The sequence below is a fragment of the Carlito syrichta genome, unplaced genomic scaffold, assembly GCF_000164805.1.
Source record: "Carlito syrichta isolate Samal-C Ts95f unplaced genomic scaffold, Tarsius_syrichta-2.0.1 Scaffold316346, whole genome shotgun sequence".
Taxonomy (NCBI): Eukaryota; Metazoa; Chordata; class Mammalia; order Primates; family Tarsiidae; genus Carlito; species Carlito syrichta.
Window position 1 is genome coordinate 1729935 of NW_007260442.1, and position 22601 is coordinate 1752535.

Here is a 22601-nt window from a genome sequence, read left to right on the forward strand (position 1 = left end):
CTCTAGCCGCCCTGGGCAGCCCCTTGGCGCCGGGAGGCGGCGGCGTGGGCCGGCCTGCAGTCTGGAGCGCCCCGATGGAAATACACTGTAAGCACGACCCGTTTGCATCCATGCATAGTAAGTAGGCGGCGAGCTCGCTTCTCTCACTCTCCGGCCGGGACTGGGTTGGGGGTGCCAGACCTTGGGGCAGGGACGCAGGCCAGGAGGACGCCAGACCTTTGTAGCAGTGCAGCCAACTTTGCGAAGTGCAGGGCTCCCGGGCAGGGGACCTGGACCAACGCGCTTGGCCACCTGGGCCGGAGCACCTGGTCCGAGAATCCCGCCTCCGGCAACGATTCGCGTAGCCTGCGAGCTGCTGCCTTTCGGGGGCTCGGGCAGAGACATCTCAGCGCGCTCGGAGAACCCTGGCTCAGACCAGGGTAGAGGGTGCCGGGTCGGGCCAGCTGCAGGACACGAAGTTGTAGGGAGAGGTCAGTCAGAGTCTCAGACAGCGCCCCACACCCCAACCCCGATGGCGCCCTTTTCAGCCATGGGGCTGATCCAGACTGGCTTGGAGGGAAAGTGGGACCCTGGCCGATGCCTGTGTGTGGAGGAAGAGGTTGAGAACTAAGCGAGGACAGTCGACCCGGGGCTCCAAAGACGTCCTGGAGTTGAGGAGGGGATTTGAAAAATCAACGAAGTAGCGATCCCCGAGTTAAGCTTCTGTTTAGAAGTCGGCGGGTTCACACAGAGAACCTTAAAGACCCCAACGGGTCCTTCTCTGCGGGACGCCTGCCTCCTCAAGGGTTCTCCCCTTAAAAAAAAAAGAAAGAAAGAAAGAGAGAGAGAGAAAGAAGAAGCCAATTAGTCACCACACAGGCACCCCGCCTTCTGAAAGACGCAGCGTGTGTAGGAGACGGGAAGGGTCTTTTCGGGCGCGCACAAGGCCCGCATGGCTGCCTGACTCGCGGGGATCCCGCCAGTTCACCCGTTAGCACAGCCTCCTGTGAGACGAGCGCTCCTCTCACGGTGAGTTAATGCTGGATTAGACTCGGAGATTTCAAGGAATTCCAAGTGGAACGAATCGCATTTCCCTTCCGCTTGCTGCAGAGCCAGGCTGGAGGAAGGCGCCGGGCTTGGGCAGCCTCCAGTCGGTGCCCGGCTCGGGTCTCTGCGGGCTGCGGGTCAAGGAGTCGCTCCGGGGCCGGGAGCCCTCTCCACGACCGGCTCTCCTGGGTCAGGTTTTCCCAGCCGTGGGTCCCCCTATTTTAACAAAGGCAGCAGAGACCCGGCTGGAGAGAAGGCGAGCTTCCCGGGCGAGTACGTTCGTGTCTGCCACGGAGGGCCGAGCGGGCTGCCAAGGCTGATCTGGAGAGCCCGGGCTGGCTGCGGGCAGGTCAGTTTCTCTTTGTGTCAATTTCCCGAGGCAAGTAATCCACCAAAGCGCGGGGGAAATTTGTGCAGAGAAGCCGCTTGGTCTGGTCCCGGCCCAAACGATTCCTCACCGTTTGGGGCCTGTGCCCAAACGGTTTCCAGTCTGCGGTGACCCCAGCGCCGTCCGCAGCCTTTTCCAGCCCGGACTCCAGCCCCGCTCTGGGGAGGTTCTGATCTCGCAGTGTGCGCCCGACAACAAACGAGTTGGGGGCAATACTCTGAGAGGTAGGCAAGCCCTTGGCTCAGCCAAGGAGCAACTGGGGGGACAAGATGGGTAGGGCCAGCCCCTGCGCCTTTCTCTTCCCCGGCGGGGATCCACGGGCCCTCCCTGCCTCTTCTGCCCAGAGCTCTGCGTCCCAGAGGTCGTGCCCTGGCCCTTGGGGAGAGAGCATCAGACCCGGTGGTCTCTCGGCTGTGCATCAGCGTGGAGAAGGCAGCTCCTTCCAGGCGCAGGTTAGCCAACCGCTAATGTGTGTGCCTCCTTGTCCTGGCCTTCAATCTGCCCCTCCGCGGGAAGTGCTCCCTCCCATTTTCAATTTCCCTGGCAGCTCAGTGGGGGCTGGGCCCCAGCCAGCCTAGCTTCCCGAGCTGGTGCAAGCCCTTGGCTTTTCTGCAAGTGCTGTCGGCTCTCACGACCGAAGCTGTTTGTTTGCACAGCGTAGGCCTGCTCTGGGGCCCCCACTTGCTGGCGATGGGGCTAGGGGGCACAGTATATTCTGGGGTGTGGCTTAGGTTAATAGCGGCTCAGACCAAGTCCCTCCTCCTCCTTTTCCTTTCTGGCCCTGGTCAGTTTCTCCCGGGGCCTCTCTTGCTTCCTTCCTCCCGTCTTCAGAGCAGGACAATCGGTGGGGAGCGGCAGGCATTTCCAGGAAATGGGCTTCTGAGTTCCATTGTGCCCGCAGGCCCTATTCCGGAATCATCCTGCCCCCCTCCTGAGATATTTCCCTCCCACAGGTATCTTTACTACTTATAAAGCACTTTCATAGCCAGTGTTCTTCCTACTAGAGTGTCACCTAAATCTTTAGCCTCGCCCATTTTACAGAATATGATACTGAGGATAGAGAGACAAAAGAACGGACAGGAAATTCACATGGGAAGAGCTGGAGCTGGTTCTTGGGTCTCTCTGAATGTTTGACAAAGGTATAAAATTTAGGCTTCAGAGGATTCACAGAAGGAGAGAGGGAGGGACTCAGTTTCCAGAGAGAGGGCAATGGACTGTGTGGGTGAGTACACACGTGTGCAGAGCTCTGTCTAGTCCAACCATATCTGTGTCCAAGTCCGACTGTCTGTGTGTGTCAACACCTGTCTATCCATTGGAGGTCCATTAGGGAGATTGCATCCCCGCCCTTTCCCTGTGCTCCTGTTGGCCTGTCTGTGGGCCCCTTCACTCTTTCTCTCTGGTGCATCTCAGAGGAATTTTAATGACCCTGTGGGTCCTGGAGTTGAATCTGTGACTGGGTCAGCAAAGATCCTGGATCAGCAAAGATCCAAGACCTCATGCCCAGCCATGGCCTTTGGGGGTATGGACAGGTCTCCCGGTGGGTAGCAAGTCCTTATCAGAGCCTGAGGAGTATCTGTGGAGGCCAGCCCCTTCCGGACCAGAGCCACAAAGGCCCCAGGGGCATCTGCCAGTCAATCTTTCTCTCCCCATCCCCCTTCAAACCTTACTCAGTCTGCCCTTTGGGACCTTGCCTGTTCCTCTTGTGTCTGTGGGTCTGTTTCCTGGTCTTCACCTGTTTTGTGCACATCTGTCTCTGTGTCAGTCTCTTGGTAAATTCTACCTCCCCTGCAAAAATGTAGCTGAGTCCATGTCTTCTTCAGGTACCTTTCCATCGGATGAGCCCTCACCAAATTGGAGTTCAAAGGAAGTAGAGACTGGGACTTGGGTTCTCTAAGAAGATGTAGGGCTGGAGCTGGGTCCCCAGAAAACAAAGTCCCCCATCCACAGAAGTTCCCTGTGCTCTAGAACCTCCCTTCCTGGGCTTCCTCCATTTCTCTGTGGTTGCTTCCTGCTATGTACTGTGTTCACCTTTCGTTTCGTGGCCTGTTCCAGCTTCTCCCCTACTCTCTCTTCTCTGCCTGCCTAATCCTACTGCTTCCTTTCCAGGCCCGCTCCCCTTGCTGTATGTCTCATTTAGTCCCTACTCTTTGCACCCTTCTCTGCACTCCTCTCTTTTTCCTCTTTTCCTTCCCTGTCCTGCCTCCTCTCTCTCTCAGACTTCGGGTTTCACTTCTTTCCAATCCCAGGGTAAGTGGCCTTCCTCAAACCACAGCTGTCAATCTTCTCATCACCACCTTCCTAGAGCTCTTTTGGGTAGGACTGTAACTGAGGTAGAGAGCACCAAGTGGACTTGGGGGTGTTTCTAGAAAGTTGAGGGAGGTAAAAGGCTCTCAGGTCATCCTGGGTCTGGTAGACCTATGCACTGTAGACCTATGCATTAGACTATGGAAGAGCATTAGCAGCTCAGCCTTTGTGGTCAAGGGTAGAAGGTTTGGGGACCTGCTGTCACTTAGAGGGACCAGGCTCTAAGAGACCTTTGGAGTCCCCCCCCCCATGATACGAAATAACTCCAAAAGCTCACAAATGCCCGACAAGACTGCTTTCGGACTCTGAGTCCTCTGAAGGTTGCCGCTGGGCTTTGGGCAAAAAGTCTCAATGGCCAGAGATGTGGGGAATAGGCTATTGCACATGGGCCACAGTTCCTAGACTCCCAGGTCATATCAAAAGTGTGCTGGGTATTTCCCCTTCCTTTGCCTGCCCTTTGTCTTCCCAGATGCGTTCATACCAATTTTGAATTTATTTTCTTTTATTTAAATCCAGTCTGCTCTTGAAGGATCTGTACAACCCTTTTTTATTAGGTGCTTCCAGCCCCAGAACAAAGCCTTCTTAAGACTCTTGACCAGGGTGGCTGCAGCCTTTCTGTTTTAGGTAAACTATGCAATTGTGTTCCTGACTGCAAAATCCTGTTTGGAATCATTTTCCTTCTTCTAGTGTCTGGAGTGTTTTAGAACAATCAAAACTCAGAAAAGCTCATATTGAAATCAGAGAGAAATTCAGCTTAGAACTAGAACTAACTACTGCAGTTATCTGTAAAATTGTGTTTTTGTTTTAAATAAGCCTGAGCTTGGAAGTTCTGGGAAATATTCATGGGAAACTTCTGTGGATTGCTAGGACAGTTTTTAGGAAATAGGTGATTTTATGGGTGCTTTTGTCCTCTCTGTTTCAGGTGTGACTCGTGAACCTGGGTAGTAGTTGAGTCCTGGGGGGAAATAGCTGAGCTGAGTGGCTTTTCGATATTTTAGAGTTGGAGTGTATCCGTGGAGTACGTATAGCGGAGTGTACTTTCTGTTGGAGGGTGTGTGTGTGTAAGTGACCTCTGAGGTGTTCCCCTTACACGGTCTAGTCCCTGCCCAGTCTCAGTTTAGGAGAGGTTTCCCCTTCCTTTGCCTCTGAGCTACCAGCAGCATCAGTAAATGCTTGAACTTGGCTTATGACTCCAATCTTCAGCAACGTCAGTTAGTGACTGATTAACAGCTATAAGATGTTGCACATTGGATCACTCTGTGGTTACTGGTTTGGCTCTTTATTTACTTGGGTCCCTGTTTCTCTCCACATGGACCTTGATATAAGAGACGGTGGCAGATGGGTGGAGGATATACTTTCCCAGACTCCTTCTACTTAAAATCTATCATAGGACCCTTGTAAAACCTGGAACCCAGAAGCTTTCTTTGATTTCTCTATTTCCCCTGGAACCAAATGAAGGCTGTTTGTCAATTGTAAAACACTCCGAAAATTCCAGGGAAAGGCCTTTATAACAAATCCTAATGAGTGGAGTGGAATATGCTACGTGTAGAAGATTCTCGGACCCATTTCTTTTGTGTGCTCTGAGAAGGTGCAGTGGTCAAGTCTGTATGCCAGCCTCGCCTTCTTGAAGGAAGGATTTTTAACAAGGCAGTGGTTGGTCGGTTTTTTCTCAGTACTCTGCAGATGCTATTTAAAAAAATTTTTTTTCAAGTCCTTAGCTCTTGAATTAGATTGCTGATTACATTTTTTTCCTGAGATGTAGGTTTTTTGGAGTAGTCCTTCTTTTAAAGATGCTTGTTGAAATGAAAAGTTTTAATATTTTTCTCTTTAAATTTAATATCTTTTAAAACATATTTTCTCCCAGGATCTTCCTCAGGCCTCAGCATCATATAAGTTGTGCCTCTTTAGTATAGATCGGGGTGTTCACGTATTTCATTGTTTAAAAAAATTACAAGGAAAATGCTAATAACTAAAAGAAATGTAGTAGGGGGTGCTTGCTGTCAATGGCTCAATTGACTGCAGATGGACAAAGGCCAAGATTAATTTTAAAAAGCAGTCTGGGATCCTCTTGTAGTTTGTATAATCGGACTCCAGGCGCAAGACATCCAGCCTGATGGCCATTTGTGATCAGAAGGGCTCTGGGTGCTCCCTATGGTGCTTCTACTATGTGACTGGTTCTAATCACCCTTTCCCTTTCCTTTTGTTTCTGATCTGTTTCAGGACATGGAGGAGTGAATCAGCTTGGGGGGGTTTTTGTGAACGGACGGCCACTCCCGGATGTAGTCCGCCAAAGGATAGTGGAACTTGCTCATCAAGGTGTCAGGCCCTGCGACATCTCCAGGCAGCTTCGGGTCAGCCATGGTTGTGTCAGCAAAATTCTCGGCAGGTAAAGGCAGGAGCTCCAGGCTTCCCTTGATCTCTCAAATAAAGACCTAAACATGACCCAGCAGCTGTCCAGTGTGCCAGTGTCATAGTGAGAATCTGGCACCATTTCCCCCACACACGGAGCACTTTAGAGTTTACAAAGCTCTTTTGAGGCCATCCAATTCAGTCACTCTGGGAAACCCCTGACTCAAGTGACATGTAGAATAGGGCGACTTAGGCGAGATAACACATTTTCTAAAACCCTAGTGAATTGTTCTAAAGAACTCAAGAGTAAGAGGTTCTTGGACATTTCCACTATGTATCTTAGATGAGCCAGGGTCGTGAGCAGGACTGGGTGGAAAATCCTTAACGTCACACAACCAGAGTTCAACGTTTCATTTTAATGTTTTCAAAAAGCACATTCCACTTTAAAATTCAGCTGTCATTTTCATTTTGGGGTTATTATCAACCTTATTATGTTGGGCTGCAGGATTTTCCTTCTCTGTTTTGTTTCTTTCATAATGACAGGCATCCTAAGTATATATTAAATTAGAGAGCAGAAAAAAAATCTAAACACTATCTCTCAGATCTGACATTTGAAAGTTGCCACTTGACCCTGCGATTTGCTGCAAGCAAAATACTAACAATGACGATTCTCCCAAAGGGCTGTTCAGCCTCTTAGCACTCCTATTTATTTTCTCAGTAGCCTCAGCACAGTCCGGTGAAGCCTGTTTTAAGATGAGGAAACAAACTTAGAGAGGTAAAGGGACTGACCCAGGTTTATCCAGCCAAGTGGTACTCGGGTTGAGATGAGGTCTTAAGGACCCCTAGACCATCCTTGTCTCACCATATCCCAACACAAAGCCACAGGTTTTGTTTCCAGGCATGTGATGCTGTTACAGGTCCACCCTGGCAGGCAGGAGCATCCCTGGGTTTAGCTGTTCAGTGCTTTCTCACTGTTTCTTTCCCAGGGCCACAAAACAACCTTTGTCCTGTAGTTCGCCTTATGCCTGTGTGGAAAATAAATATTTTGAAGGATGTCAGTAGCATGGTGACCTTCTGCTTTCTCTTTTCCTTTCATCTGCTGGAATTCAAGAAATTCTCTCAGATGAATTTCTTCTCTAATAACCTTGGGGAGCCTTGCTTGAGACCAAAGGAAGAAGTTTCCGGGCCAGGGATCTGGCGGCTCCTTTAAGGGACCTTGACCTGTGTGTTCATCCCCCATCCCCTGGCCCAGTGCTGGTCGCCTTAGTTGTGGGGGCTATGGGCTCCACTCCTGTTTAGCACTCAGCAGCACATGGGCCCTAGACATTGGGAAGAGAGGAATGCAAGACATCGGCATGGTGTTCTGGTTAGGTGGCTGTTTTAGGAAGGAGGATGAGAGTGAGAGTAAAAGGAGAAAAGTAGGAGACAGAGAGATAGAAAAAAGAGAAAGAGAAGAGAAAAACAAAAAGAGACTGATTTTTTTCAAAGACAGATCATTGGAAAGATGGAAAATTGGAGACAAGATAGAAGGAGAAAGAGAGAGAAGATCAATATTTTAGACTCTCTCAGTATCAGACTTCTAGAGCCGAATGGCTCTCGAATGTCTTTTTGTGGAGCCTCTTCATTGTACGAGGGAGAGGGGGAGAGAAAGAAGGCCCTTCCTTTGTTTTTGCCGAGACATCTTTGCTGAGCCGACATTTTGCTCGCTGTTTGAAATCTTCTCAAGGAAAGATATCGAACCTTTTTCAGAGGGGACATCCAGATGCCAGGCCTTCGTGTTCTTGTGCTTTAGAGTCCTCCAAATCTCCCACAGAGATTGAGGGGGACAGGGACCCTTCTAAGCCAAGCGGGCATCCTCCTGCGGCCCCGAATAGATTTGTCACTAGGTAGAGTGGCACTCGGAAGTTACGTGCTGCTCCAGAGCCTGGCCGTTTAAGTTGTCAACAATAAATTGGAATTTCATAGCTCATTATTTTCATAACTAAGAACCACAGTGGACAAAATGTCACTCTAATTAGAACTGCCTTTTAAGAAACAAGTTCAGCCCTAAAACAGTGTGACTGGGAATTTCTTAACGGGCTGTTCGATCAGATTTTTTTTTTTTTTTGGTCACAGAAGAATTTGATGGGCGCACACAAAGTGACAGATTGTAGAGAGCATGTGGTATGTGGTGGCTGTGATTTTCAGATGCTGTGTATGGCAAAGCAGACAGAGTCCCTGGGGCAGACAGGGACCCCCATCATCTCAGGAAGGTGGGCGGTCTGCCAGGAGTGTGGGCATTCAGTCTACAGAGCTCAAGGCTTCAGAGGGACTTTCGAGGCACAGCTTGATGGCATGTGAGGCTGAGTTAAATCCATCCAGAGCCCGGCAGTTGTCTGTTTTCACTGGAGCCTGGTTGGAAGGTTCAGGTCACTTGGAATTGGGTGGTATGTCACACAGAAATAGGAAACACACGGGATTTTAGTCCTCAGCACGTGCTCTTTATTTTATGTCTTGCAAAGCTTTTTCTTAACCAACTGCATTTCTGTCTTCACAACAGCCCTGCAGGGCAAGCAGGGCAAGCACCCTCCCCTATTATAGAAATGGGATAACTGAGGCCTAGAGAAGCTAAGCGAGTTGACCAAGATCACACAGCAAGTTCGTTTCAAGGCCCCTGACCAGTACCTACACCTCTTGACTGCTAAACGAATGCTCTTTGCACCCGAGGATGCTGTGTGTTGGTGGCTGCCGATCGTCTTTTGTCTGTAAGCCAAAGGGCTGCACGGCTGTTGTGCTGAGATGAAAGGAGAGTTATTAAGTCTGAATCCTCACTTGACACAGTTTCGAGTTGGGGTTTCAGGAGTGTCAGGGTTGCCTTCTAAGTGCCTTGCCCATGTGTCAGTCAAAGGGAAGACAGAGACCTCTTATGTCAAGACCACAGTCTCCCCCGGCTGGCGCTGCTCAGGTGGGATGAGCAGGGAGCCCTGAGCACTGCCGCTCACCAGCCATGTAAGCAGGGGGCTGGGGGGCTTCAACCTGCCACCCTCTCAGAGGTGCTGTGTCAATGTTGCAGGCCCATCTGACTAACATGTTTTGAGTATTCAGCACAGGGTTTTCTGTGTCTGTAACCCCTTCCCTGCGATTGTGCCTGCCCTCATAGGCAACGTGGTGACTATTGAGTGAATGAACGAATGTAAAATGCGTGTGAAAATGACAAGTAAGCAGCAAAGCTCTCTGCAATTGCAAGGGATTGTTAATATTTTACATCTTATTACTAAGGTAACTCTAGTGGGAAGAGCACTGGATTTAGAGTCAGGTTTGAAAGCTGAAGCTATCTTTCACTTACAGAAGGGAGTTGGGCAAGTCACTTTGTCTTCTGATCATTTACTCTCCCTTCTCTGAAGCCCTGTGGCCTCACAGGATTGGTGTGATGAGCAAAATAATTTGAGGAAGAGTTCTGTAAACTTTAGAGTGCTGTGCCTTGATCATGAGTCTTGTTATAGTAAACATTGACTTTCTATTGTAAAATTGATAGAACAATTGGTGGCTGCAGAGATTGCTGTGTTTCTTGATTTAGGTACTTTTCTATACTTCTGGCAAAAAGAGTATTTTATTGGATATTGTTAAAAAGCTGTTTGTGAGTAACACTTTTTCAGCAATTACAGAAAAATTACTGAAAGCAATTTTTTTTGGAAAGGAGGATAAGTTGAGTTTAGCCTTATGGAAAAAATTTGTAAATGACTCACTCTTCTCAGTGAAAAATAGAAATTTCACTTCCCCATCAAATTGCTCCCAAATTATTTCATCCCTTCTAGAAAATTCACTAATGTGGCCTTAACCAGGCTTACCCAGGCTGAGAATTTCACCATTTCTATAAATGTGACTGGTCATTGTTCTGGGGTAACATTTCCCACCAGTCCCGGAATCACCTCGGTCCCTTTCCTATTATAAACTCTTGTTAGGTTTAAAAATTACTAATCATTTCTGAAATGTCTTTTTTTGATTTAAAAAAACATCAACTGCAAGATAATCTCCTTTGGAAGAGGAAATAAAAAATTCCTCTGTAAACACTGAGAGAGATATCCAGAGACAGCTCAGATTCAGAGAAGGAATCAAGTCATTTTTTTCCCCCGAAATGATCTTTCATGGCACTCTTCTCCCTGGTCTTGGTTTTACTATAAAACTCTGACATCCTATTTTTGTTAACGAGGAAAAGCTGATAGCATGGAAATGTCCTTAGAAACAGCCATTTACCTCAGGGGAGGTCCCTGGAAGAGCTGCCGCCACTTGCGGTTGGTTTTTCTGATTGCTTGGGTTTTGACTTCCAACACTTATTTCCAGTTAATTCTGGAATTCAACACTTCTTTTAATTTTATGCCAGGGTTATTGTTTTTTCTCTTATGGAAAAATAAATTGCATTTTAGGAGACCGTTTCACATGATGCTGAGGATTCTGCTAGGGGTTAGGATAGTTGGCAAATCAAAGGTCTAAGCCACCTTGCTGGGAAAATATTAGCTCAAGAGATTGGGCCACAGTCCTAACTTGGCCACTTGGTCTCGTGTGACCTCAGGGAAGCCGTTTAACTTCTATGAATCTCTGTTTTATACCTGTAGATGGAGATCTATTCATTTATTTGTTCATTCACTCTTTGATTAACTCAGAATAGCTAATGTGCTTTAGAACTGTCAAAGAGCAAATGGGAAAACTGACTTGACAGTTTTCTGTAAACTGTAAAATGGTAGATGTAGTTGAAAGAATTTTGCCAATGCAATCTCCTACCAGTGCTGTCCAATAGAAATATAATGTGGGCCGTGTGTGCAAATTTAAATTTTCTAGTAGCACAGTAAGAAAAGTACAAAGAAATAGATTCAATTGATTTTAATTATATGTTTTATTTAGCCCTATTTATAAAAAAGAATATTTCAGCATATTACCAGTATAAAATTATTGATGAGATATTTTACATTTCTTTTGTGCTAAGGTTTAAAAATCTGGTATGTATTTTATATTTACAGCACATGTTGATTCAGACCAGCCACAGTTCAAATGTTTAAAAGCCACATGTGGCTGGTGACTCTCGCATTGGGACGTGCAGATCTGGATGTTTCCTGGACAGAGTAGCCCATTATTTTGCTGCCAATATCCATTTTGCTGGTTCCTCATGGTTAAGCTCCTTTCTCCTTGGGTCCTAGGTATTATGAGACGGGAAGCATCAAGCCTGGGGTAATTGGAGGATCCAAACCAAAGGTCGCTACGCCCAAAGTGGTAGAAAAAATCGCTGAGTATAAACGCCAAAATCCCACGATGTTTGCCTGGGAGATCAGGGACCGGCTGCTGGCGGAGCGGGTGTGTGACAATGACACAGTGCCTAGCGTCAGTTCTATCAACAGGTAAGAGGCCATGCCTGTGGGGGGTCTGGGGACCTGGGATGATGGCAGGGGGGCGGGCTCCTAGAGGTTCTGTGTGTGTCCTTAGAGGTTACTGGACAGGAAAAATGCTAATGCAGCCTGTTGGGTCTCTGTTACCCTTCTCTTCTTCTGTCTAAGCTGGCGGGAGTCCTGGACCCAGGGAGAGGGTGGCATGCCAACACCCTGATGCTTGACAGTCTTCTAAGCCCAGAGTGATGTCCATTCCTCCTTTTACCATCCACCTATAATGTGTGGAGCATTTTGCAGTGAATTGTCCTGACTAAGCCTTTACAAATGTCACTGCCTGTGCAAGGTCTTAGCATTGGCCCATCTCAGAGGTTTCTATGAAGAAAATCCTGCCTCTGGTTGGGCAGAGGTCCTGTCAGTGAGTTCGGGGAACAGAGCATTAACTTGGAGTTGGGAACTATGACTCCTTGTTCCAGCTCTGCCACAAACTAGAAGTGGAACTTTGACAAGGTTCTTCCTCTCTCTGAGAGCCCAGGGCCCTGGTGATTCTGATGTGGGTCTTTAATCTGCAAGGGTGTTGTCCAGGATGCTAAGATGCTCTGGATTTAGGGGACTGTGATCTCCCCAACTCCCCGAATCTCACACCTGGAGAGAGTCAGAGAAACACACCCCAGGTTCCTGGTAGCCTCAACAGCTCTCTACAGTCTGGTCCAAGACACACTGAAGGGTGCTTTCAGAGCTTTAAAGATAAATGTATGGAAGAATGCTTTCTGTAGTAGACGGTGCAGTCTTGACTCCATTTAAACCCACAGAGTTGGGGTGAAGTTGGGAGAGCAACAGAAATGATCATTCTCGGAACTCTGCAGAGAAAAGCAAAGGCAGCAGGCTGAAAACTTGGACAGTTCCCATTTCTCCAAGTTACACCTTTCCGCCATCCGTGTAGAATGAGTCTGGGCATAGGGGACCCTCACCCCGGCAGAAAGAGGTGGTCAGACTAGGATGCCTCTGTGCTCTCTTCTGGTCCTGAAAATTGTTCTTTCTGGGATGACTCAAATGCACAGAATCACTGGGTGAGCAAACATGCTCCCATTTGAGTCTTGCCATTCCATAAACGGCGAGCCTGCTTTTTCTTTTCTCGGTAAACCTTTGCTGATGTCCTGACACAGTGCAAAGTGTAGGGGAGATGGGGGACTCAGGCACGCGGTTCCTCAGTCTCTGTTCTAGAGTGGCTCCTTATTCAGGGTGGGGTTGTGATGCGCACTTAGAAGTCTGAACTGTCTGGACACAATTACTGAGGAGGCAGCAATGATGGCGGTGAGTTTTGTGGGGGAATGACACCTGTGATTTTTCTGGACGATGTGAGAGCCTCCAGGGTGTGGCTCCTTGTAGGATTTCCATGGCACAAATCAACATGAAGCGTCCGTCAAACCTCCAGTCAGGCTTTGGGGGCCCACAGGTTTCCCGACATGGGGTACATATATAATTGGTGGTTCATGAGATAACCTTAGGTGGTCCATGGGGGTCACAAACTCTAATGCCTTCCTTGGGGCCAGGCAGACAAGGTAATGAGGGAAGCAGACCAGACGGAAGATGATAGGGGGCTTTTGGGTTCCTGGCAAACCAGCAGCACAAGTGCTGTTAAGGGAGCAGGTGTTTCTCGGCTCCAGTTGAATGCTGCCAGGAGCACAGGCCCAGTTTTGGACAGAATTTTTCCTTCTTCAGGAGGAACCAGAAACAGACTTGCATGTACGAATGTAGGCATGTTTGCGTATATGGAATCTCTACGTGTTTAAATGGAGGCAACTAATTTCAGTTAAAGGATGCCTTGCAGGACAAACATAACCGATTTACCGAGCACCAGTTTATACATGTCATAATGCAACGATGAAGATAGTTTTGTAATGCATTTGTCTTCATATATTTCAAAAAAATATAAGCAGCACACCAAACCAGTGAGTTTTGAGTTTTGTAAACTCACCCCCCACCTTACAGTAGGGAACTATAATTGGCTTATAAAATAAACGTATTTAAGGCAAAAAGTGAATTATGTGAAAGAAACCTGTGTACTGAATAGACCAGTGGTCACATGGTGGCAGAGGCTGCGCAGGGGAGTTCAGTGGGTGACCTGGGGACATCACGGGACAACAGATACTTTCTTCCTGGAGCTGTGCTGTGTGGAGGTTCTGCCCGCTTGCTGCTGGGGCCATGGCTAACCTCAGAGGCCTCCTAGGGGTCCAATCCAAAGCCGTGGCCTGGCTGACCCTGCCTGTAAGGTGCGTTCACATCTGTGGTCTCTGACGGTTCTCAAGGTCTGACTCTATCCTGTGGCAGGTACAGAAACTGAGGCCTGTATGGGGATGCAGAGGAACAGTGACTCTGAGATAGACATGGGCTCGGGTTTCCTGATGATAAGAGGAGGGCCAGTCTCTTTCCACCACCATCCTGTCAGACTCTGCAGGTGACAGAGCTGAGTATCCATGATAAGAGAGGCAAAGGGGAGTACAACAGTCTCGCTCTCTCTGTTACAGACCCTTGCAGGCTGGTTGACATTTTGCTGCCTGTCTGCCGCTCCCTCTCATCCTTAGCGAGGTTCTCCTCTCTGGGAGCACTGCTAGCTTCTCTCTGTACTCTTCAGTGACAGCTAAGTGTGGGGCAATCTCATGCTACTGTGTTCCTCACCTGCTGCCCCTAGGAAACTGGATCCATCCTACATCCGGTTTTATTTTCCATCTGAAGGCAAAAAGCCCATCGCGTTCAGATGAGGGCAGCTTCTCCTCCCTACCCTTCAAGAGGATCCACCTCTCTCTCCAGCCCGTCTCCTTGGGAGACAGCTTCTCAGTCTCCCCTATTTCCAACAGCTGAGGAGGGAGCAGTGGCTAGATTTGAAGCTATTCTGGTGGCCATAGGGGTCTTCTCCACTGTCCGCTACTAGAAGGGTATACCTTCCAGCTGTTTTCAGGGAAAACCTATCTGGGGAACCATGACTGGCATGGGGTTAAGCAACACTGATCTAGCTCTGCTAGACTTGTGGGTAATTCCCTGGGGCACAAACCACCTGTTCATGTGCCTTCCTTTTTTTTTTTTGAGTCAGAGTCTCACTCTGTCACCCAGACTGGAGTGCAGTGGCATGCTCATGGCCATCGTTGCTTCAACTTGCTGGGGTCAGGCAATCCTTCCACCTCAGCCTTTCAAGTAGCTGGAACTACAGGTGTGTGCTACCACGCCCAGCTTATTTATTTGTTTATTTATTTATTGTAGAGACAAGGTCTCACCAATTTGCCCAGGCTGGTCTCAAACCCCCAAACTCAGGCCATCCTCTCGCCTCGGCCTCCCAAAGTACTGGGATTATAGGCTTGAGCCACCATGCCTGTCCTCATATGTCTTCTTAAGGACAAATATGTGCTGGGATGTTGTACAACCCACATGAGGAGTGCTTGGAATCCAGTCTGAGTGTCAGCTAGAGGTAACCACCCCAGAGCTGACCCAAGGGTGGGTGCAGTGGGGTCTTCCTTCTTCTACTCCAGTCCCATGGCTCTAAATCAAGGGCCAGGGAGGAGGGACTATGAGTGACAGTCCCAGTTTAGAAGGTCTGCTCTATTTAACACCAGCTAGTTGTTGTCATGTGAGAATGGGGAGCTGGTATTGCTTGGTGTTCTGATTTTTCAAGGGAAACTAGAAATCAGATTTCTAAAAAATCTCCCAACTTACTAATGTGAGCCACCAATTCAAACAAAAATAAATATACTGTGCAGGTCAGACAAAACTTGTCTGGGGCTGGATGTAGTCTGGGGAAGACGATTTGTTATCTGCTCCTAATCCTCATTTTGGTGGAAAGCCAAAATTGAGATTGTTTATCCATACTCTATTCTCTACAGCAGTCACAGGCTTGGGTTCCACCTGAGGGCCCCCTCTAGCCCTGGGTTTTGGATTCTCAGCACAGCTGTTGGCCCAAACCTCTTACTGCACTGACGGCATTTTGAACTGTGTGGTAGATGTGGGTGTTTCTGTAGCCTTATCGTCCCCATTTTCTTTCTCAAGACACCATGATTTTCTCTTTCAATTTAATTTTTTTTTTTTTTTTGAGTTGGAGTCTCACTCTGTCGCCCAGACTGGAGTGCAGTGCAGTGGCCGCTCCCGGCCACCGCAGCCTCGACCTGCTGGGCTCCGGTGATCCTTCTGCCTCAGCCTTCCGAGTAGCTGGAATTACAGGCGCGCGCTACCACACCCAGCTAATTTTTTGATTTATTGTAGAGATGAGGTCTCGCCACCCAGGCGGGTCTCGAACCCGCGGGCTCAGGCAATCCACTCACCTCAGCCTCCCAAAGGCGCGGGATTACAGGCTGAGCCACCGAGCCCGGCTTTCAATTTAATTTTATGAGTGGGGGGTGGGGGATGATGGTGAGAAGGTCTAGCCTTTCAAAGGAGGGGGAGTGTTGTCTACATGGGATCCTTAAATGCCTGTAATATATAAAGTCCCTTGGAGTTTTAGAACTCAAATTCTAAATGGATGTTGAATCCAGGTAGGCTGTATGCCTCATATAGGAAGTATTTAGTAGAGAGACTATGTCCTTTGCATGTGGCTCACAGAAAAGTGCTCAGGCATAGGAGCTGGGTGTCTGGGCTAACTTGCTGTGTGACTCTGGGCAAGTCACTTGAGCACTCTGGTCTTCAGTTTCCTCATCCATGGTCCTGTGTGTGTGTGTGTGTGTGTGTGTGTGTGTCTGTGTGTGTGTGTGTGTGTATTTGAGTAGGAGTCTGCATTCTGAAGTGCAGTGACATGCCGAGGGTCACTGCAACCTTGACCTGCTGGGCTCAGGCGATCCTTCAGCTTCAGCCTCCCAAGTAGCTGAAACTACAGACATGTGCTACCATGCCTGGTTAAATTTTTTTAAAAATTTTATTGTAAAGATGAGTTTGCTCCAAGTTGCCTAGGCTAGTCTTGAACCCCTGGACTCAGGCAATCCGCCGCCTCTGCCTCCCAAAGTGCTGGAATTACAGGTGTGAGCCATTGTGTCCAGCCTGAGTGTGCTCTTATTGTGATGAGTCTTGGTGATAGACTGACATTTTAAAATTTTTAATTTTTTTCACAATTGCTATAATTCACTTACAGTCTTATTCTTTCCACTACGATTTCTTTCCAATGTAACATGATGCTCTTTGTTTTTATTTGGTGGCTGCTGCAAACGGATGGGCAAAAACCTCTCACCTCTGGGGACAGCTTGGGAAGATACCATAGAATTCTGGGATTCTCCCCTAAAGGAGAATTAAACTAGGGTATGAGGATGGCTGCCTTCCCTCCCCAGCTTCCAAGGCGACTACATGTGTCTTTTAAGGCAGTTGTAAAAAATATGAACACTTTAAGGTTAAAGCTAGTCCATTCATTTTTATGAAGACACTACTGAAAATAACATCTAATGTTTATTGAGTACCTATTATGCAGCAACCACTGTTCTAAGTAGTTAATCAATTTAGTTCTAATAATAACCCTGTGTGATAGGAATGATTCTTAGTCCCATTTTGTAGATGCAGAGACTGAAGCACAGAGAGGTTAAGTCATTTGCCCAAGGTCAAATAGCTGGTACATTGCAAGGATGGGATTCAAGCTCTAGTATTCTGGTTCCGGAGCCTGCACACTTAACCACTATGTGTAGTTGCCTCTCAATGATTTATAACAATTGAGAATGCTTTACCAGCGGTATTTATAAATACTTTAAAAGAAAAATGAGGAAAACATAATTTCCTTTGCTTATGTACAAATTTGATAGCCAGACAGTGCTTTGAAAAGTCAATTCTTTTTTTTTTTTTTTTTTTTTTTTTGAGTTGGAGTCTCACTCTGTTGCCTAGGCTGGAGTGCAGTGGCACACTCATGACCACTCCAGCATCGACCTGCTGGGCTCTGGTGATCCTTTTGCCTCAGCCTTCCAAGTAGCTGGAACTATAGGCATGTGCTACCATGCCCGGATAATTTTTTGATTTATTATAGAGATGAGGGCTTGCCAAGTTGCCTGGGCTGGTCTCGAACTCACAGACTCAAGCAATCCACTCGCCTTGGCCTCCCAAACTGCTAGGATTACAGGCTGAGCCACCGAGCCCGGCCTGAAAAGTCAATTCTTTAAACTGAACAACAGTGATATATTTTGTTATATATTTATATATAAATAAACTATATCTGGTATATCCATACATTCACATATCTAGCAATATCTCTGTAGACACATATACACACAGAGAATGTGACATATACAAAAATAACAATTAGATCAGAGGCCAGCTTAATTCCAGTTGGTCAAAACGACTGCCTCACTCCCAGATCTTTGCCCAATAGGCTCTGAGTTTGCTTAGTTAAAATCAGTGGTTCAAATATTGGAGAAAACAAACAAACAAACAAACACTCTAAAGGTATTTAAGGCAACACTCAAACTGATTCATCAGAAAAGGGCAAAGTGGTTCCACGGTCCCAGTGTGTGTGATTAGACTTTAAGGCGAACAAAAAAGCTTATCTCAGGCTATCAGCTGAGGACACAGTGTGCCCTTGGTGTCTGGCACCAGACTGTAAGGTCAGAGGGCAGAGGTTCCTGGCCCATGAGTTTAAGGGGAGATGCCTGCTACTTCTGTCTTTCTTCTTCATTCATACACACTGGAGACCTAGCACAGCCCTGAAGTGAACTTCCAGAGAGAATGATCTGGAATGTGAAAAAACTTCTCATAGACTGTTGCATGAAAAAAAGCAAGCCGGGAGTGGTGGCTCATGCCTGTAATCCCAGCACTTTGGGAGGCAGAGGTGAGAGGATTGCCTGAGTTCAGGAGTTGGAAGCCAGCCTGGGCAACTTGGCAAGACCTCATCTCTACAATTGAAAAAAAAAATTAGCCAGGCATGGTGACACACCAGTAGTTCCAGCTACTTGGAAGGCTGAAGTGGCAGGATTGTCTGAGCCCAGCAGGTGCAGGCTGTGGTGGCCATGAGCAGTGTGCCACTGCGCTGTAGCCTGGGTGACAAAGTGAGACTCTTAACTCAAAAACAAGCAAACAGACAAAATAAAAAAGAAAAGAAGAAAAGCAGGAGGCAAACTGTATATGTGGTTTAATCCTGATTTTGTTAAGAGGAAAATGGATATTTCTAAGTATGCAGAGGAATGTTGGCATAAAGGAACATTCCGAAATGTGATTTTTCGATGTCTTCTTTCCACTTTTCTATGCTGTCCAAATAGTCTACAATTATATTACTTTTATAATAAGAAACAAACTCTAGTAAACATTCTTTTAAAAAGGTAATAGTTTGAGGAAGGAATAGAACTTTTCCAAAGTAGCTGAACATTTTATTACAACTCACTCTTTTCCCAAATGCCAACGAAGGACCTTTCCTGTAGATCCCAAGGGACTTTCAGCCTGGCCCTGCTCTGCTGCTCTGAGATGCGCTAGTGTTGTGTTCTCCTGGAGGCCCCAAGCATTGTCCCAGCTGGAAGTCTACACACCACACTTCTCAGGGCCCAGGTTTCTGCAGAACTTCAGAGCTGCCAGGTGGCAAAGGGAAGGCAGTACCACTCTTATATCTTTTATTGACTGGGCTTTTCCATAAGACTTTTTTTGGTAAAGTATTTAATTACTTAAAATAAATGAAGAGTGGTGAGTTCCAACTCCCTCACTGTATTGAGGTCTACAATGGAATGGACTTGCTCAAGGTCACAGTCGGGTTCGTATTAGAACTTGAGCAAGATCTCTGGAAAGACAGGCCAGGATATCCCTGGCTTCAGCTCCGTGGATCCTTTCTGAAAGGTTTTGTGTGAGGTGGGCTTCCTCTTAGCAAAGTCAAGCCAGGTGTCTCCTGGAAGCACTTTATCACTCCTCAGTTTCAGAGCAACACATACATTCCCTCCCTTGGCAATTTCCTGGAGGCTGGGGTATTACTCTTTCTCATGGGCTCTCCAGAACAAAGAAGCCAGCAGGTGAGAGCTGCCAGAGGACAGAGGAGCTAACTGGCCCAGTGCCTTCATTCCACAGATGGGAGGCTGAGGTTTAGGGAAGGGAACAACTCAAAGTCACACAGTGAGTCCTTTTTGGAGTTGAAGCTATACCTGAGAAAGGAATGTTTACCTATAACATTAACATGTCATCCTCTTTCTTCAAAGAGGCCCTTGAATCCCAGAGAGAGGGTGCTAGTGACTATAAGACACCCAGTGAGACAGGGGCTGAATGGAGATTAGTCTATAATTCATCCAACCTCCTGACTCCCAACCTGGTGTCTTAACCTTCCCCCACCTCTGCCCCTCCGCCCCAGCTCAGTCCACAACCCAACGTGGGCATGGGTTTACTGGTTGTCTGTGCAAAGCTGGTTGAGGTCCCTCCTTCCTCATGGTGAATAGCCTTTTTTTTTTCCCCAAATACCTGCAGGATCATCCGGACGAAAGTACAGCAGCCACCTAACCAGCCAGTCCCAGCTTCCAGTCACAGCATAGGTAAGAAAAACTTTTTAAAAAAAATTTAAAAATCTAATGGGCTCCAAATATTCTAAAGAACTTTTAATCATTCTTATGGACAGATAATTCTGCATAAAACACTTCGGCACACGTACTAATGCTCCTTCTTTGTCATTCTCCAAGGGCTGAACCTGGTAAATGAATTTTATAAATACTGCTAAAAGGTTTTGAATTTTACTGATTATTATGATAAATAGCTTTCACCATGAGACAGAAAATTGAAATCTAAGCCAAAAAAAAAAAAAAATCCGCTAATGGGGGTCTATAGAATGTCAGATAATTAAAGTAATAAATCAAGAAAGGGATACTTATTCATAACATTTTCTGCATCATTAGTCAGTAAGTAGTTTTGAATGTGTTTTTTTTCTTCTATCAACCAGCCCTTCTACAATTCTTTGTGCACTTGCAGTCTTGAGTGAAGATGTGGCAAAAGTTCCCAAACTTTCTTTCTCTCTCTCGCTTCGGTCTCATGGACTCCGTGAAGTATCAAGGCTGCCAGTGGGGTTTCTGATGCTCACAGTCAAGTCTGAGAGCGACTGTGACTCGTAAGGGCAGGAGTCCTATTTCTCTACTAGTCAGGAGTTCAGAAATGTCCTTTGCCTTCCTTTTAAAGATTGTGAAATGACACGTGTCTGTTTAAGGTATATTCTTTCTCCGCTTAGGAAGAAAGGAAACAAGGAAACGGGAGAGAAGTTATTCCCCTCTAAGAAAGTGAGTGGCCATTCAGCAAGCCTCTGGCGGTTCTGGTTGCCACAGTTAATTCTGTGTATTCACACCTCAGATTGTGTGACATTTCCACATCTTTGCTGCTCCCTCTTTATCTGAAAACCTGAACCCCCTTGGTGATGGGGAACAGGCAAGGGCTGTTCCCTCTTAGCTTCAACTCTGTCATTAACTCACCCAGTAAACTGTGAGAATCCGTTCATCCCTCCAAGCCTCAGTTTCCTCATTTGTGGATGGAGGGGCACACACCTGGTCTCTGATCCTCCATGGTTGCCTCTTTGGATAAAGGTAAGACAGAATTTCTCCCTGCCATGAAATAATTCTTCATTTAGTTATCCCTTCAGAAAGCGTTTGCTGAGCTCCTGCTAGGCTGATGGTGCACAGAGGAGGCAGGACAAAATCCCCATTCTCAAGGGCTGCTCAGTCTAATGAAGAGAAGTTTGCCAAACACTGAGACGAAGTTTAAGAAAAAGCCACGGGGCGCTGAGGGAGCAGAAGGGAGGGAACCATCAGCTCTTTTGGGCTGGGGTGCAGAGGGTTGAGGAAGGCTTCCTGGGGGAATGTGGGCGGCTGAGACTTCACCTGTGACTTTAACTATTTCTGGTCACGTGGTAATGAAAATTACACTAGAAGGAACTGCTAATATTCTTTTCATTGGTTTAGAGGAACAGTACTACTGTAGGTCAGCAGAATGCTTTGTGTTGTCTCAGAAATTTTTATTAAAATGACATCTCACATGTATACAGCCCCTTAGAGTTCACAAACTTGTTGAGGAGGGAGGACAATGAAACTTAGAGGTTGTGCTGCCAGTAAGAGGTGGAGCCGGAACTGGAATCTGGGTCTTTTGAGCCAAGAACTGTCACAAAACACAAAAGGAATGTCATGGGCTCTGTTGGCAGCAGGGTGAGCCCTGGTTTGTGGTGGTTGTTGTTTAAAGTACCAAGTGATGTGGGATCTTCTTTCTTCCTCTGTTTTTTGCATCTTAATACAGAAAATGTGAGATTTGCATAAATCTATTTTGAGGAACTTCTGCTGAAGAAAAAGAGAAGTTAATGATTTCTGTGTGTGTGTCTCTCTCTCTTTCTTTTTTTTTCTTTTTGAGTCAGAGTCTCACTCTGCCTAGGCTGGAGTGCAGTGACATGCTCAAGGCCACTGCAGCTTCAACCTCAGTCCAACCTCAACCTGCTGGGACTCAGCTGATCTCTCCGTCTCAGTCTTCCAAGTAGCTGGAACTACAGGTGCATGCCACCATGCCTAGCTAATTTTTAAAAAATTTATTGTAGAGACGAGATCTCACCAAGTTGCCCAAGCTGGTCTCGAACCCCTGGGCTCAGGCAGTCCTCTCGCCTCTGCCTCCCAAAGTGCTGGGATTACAGATATGAGACACTGCGCCCAGCTGATTTCTGTGTCTCCTAAAGAAGATCTAAAATCACACTGAAATATAAGAAGAAAGGCTCTGTTTCCCTTAGGTCTGTAAAGCAAAGAGCTGGATCTGTTCCAAGGAAAGCCACAGAAGGCTTCTCATGCAGTCACCACCATTTCTAGTATTTTTGTGCATGTTAGAGGCAAAGGCGGCTCCACCTGCCTGCAGCCAGTTATAGCCCAAGAAAATGTGTCTGAAATGGGTCTGTAGGTTTTAATGAACCAACAAAGAATTCCCACAGCCTAGAAGCAGCAGTTTGGCTGTACAGCTGGAGAGGACATTGGTGAGGGACGGGTCTCTCCCCTGGACTCTGGGGCCAGGAGTTAATGTGAAACTTGCACAACAGCTCCTCCCTCCATTCTTATTCTTAGGGACATGGAGACCTGGTTTCAGTCACAATAAGTCCCCAACCTCTGCCTCTGTTTCTGAGCAGGGGAAACCTAGGCTTTTTCTCTTTTAAATTGTATTCTACAGATGTGGGGTACACTTCAGGATTAGATAAGTGATTGTCATTCAGGTGAAGTTTGGTTCTCTTTTTGGTCCCTGGAAATCTAGAGGCA

The 22601-nt window shown here is 47.0% G+C and overlaps 1 protein-coding gene across 9 annotated transcripts in view; it reads left to right on the forward strand.

Moving 5' to 3' along the window:
- Positions 1–22601, forward strand: part of PAX5 (paired box 5) — a 202931-nt gene that overhangs the window by 7280 nt on the left and 173050 nt on the right. For 8 of the 9 annotated variants that reach the window (XM_008074152.2, XM_008074154.2, XM_008074155.2 and 5 more), the window contains exons 2-4: positions 5939–6104; positions 11239–11436; positions 19810–19874. In XM_008074152.2, coding sequence (XP_008072343.1) covers positions 5939–6104; positions 11239–11436; positions 19810–19874 — 429 coding nt within the window. The remainder of the gene's footprint in view (positions 1–5938; positions 6105–11238; positions 11437–19809; positions 19875–22601) is intronic. The other variant, XM_008074161.1, reaches the window with a different exon arrangement.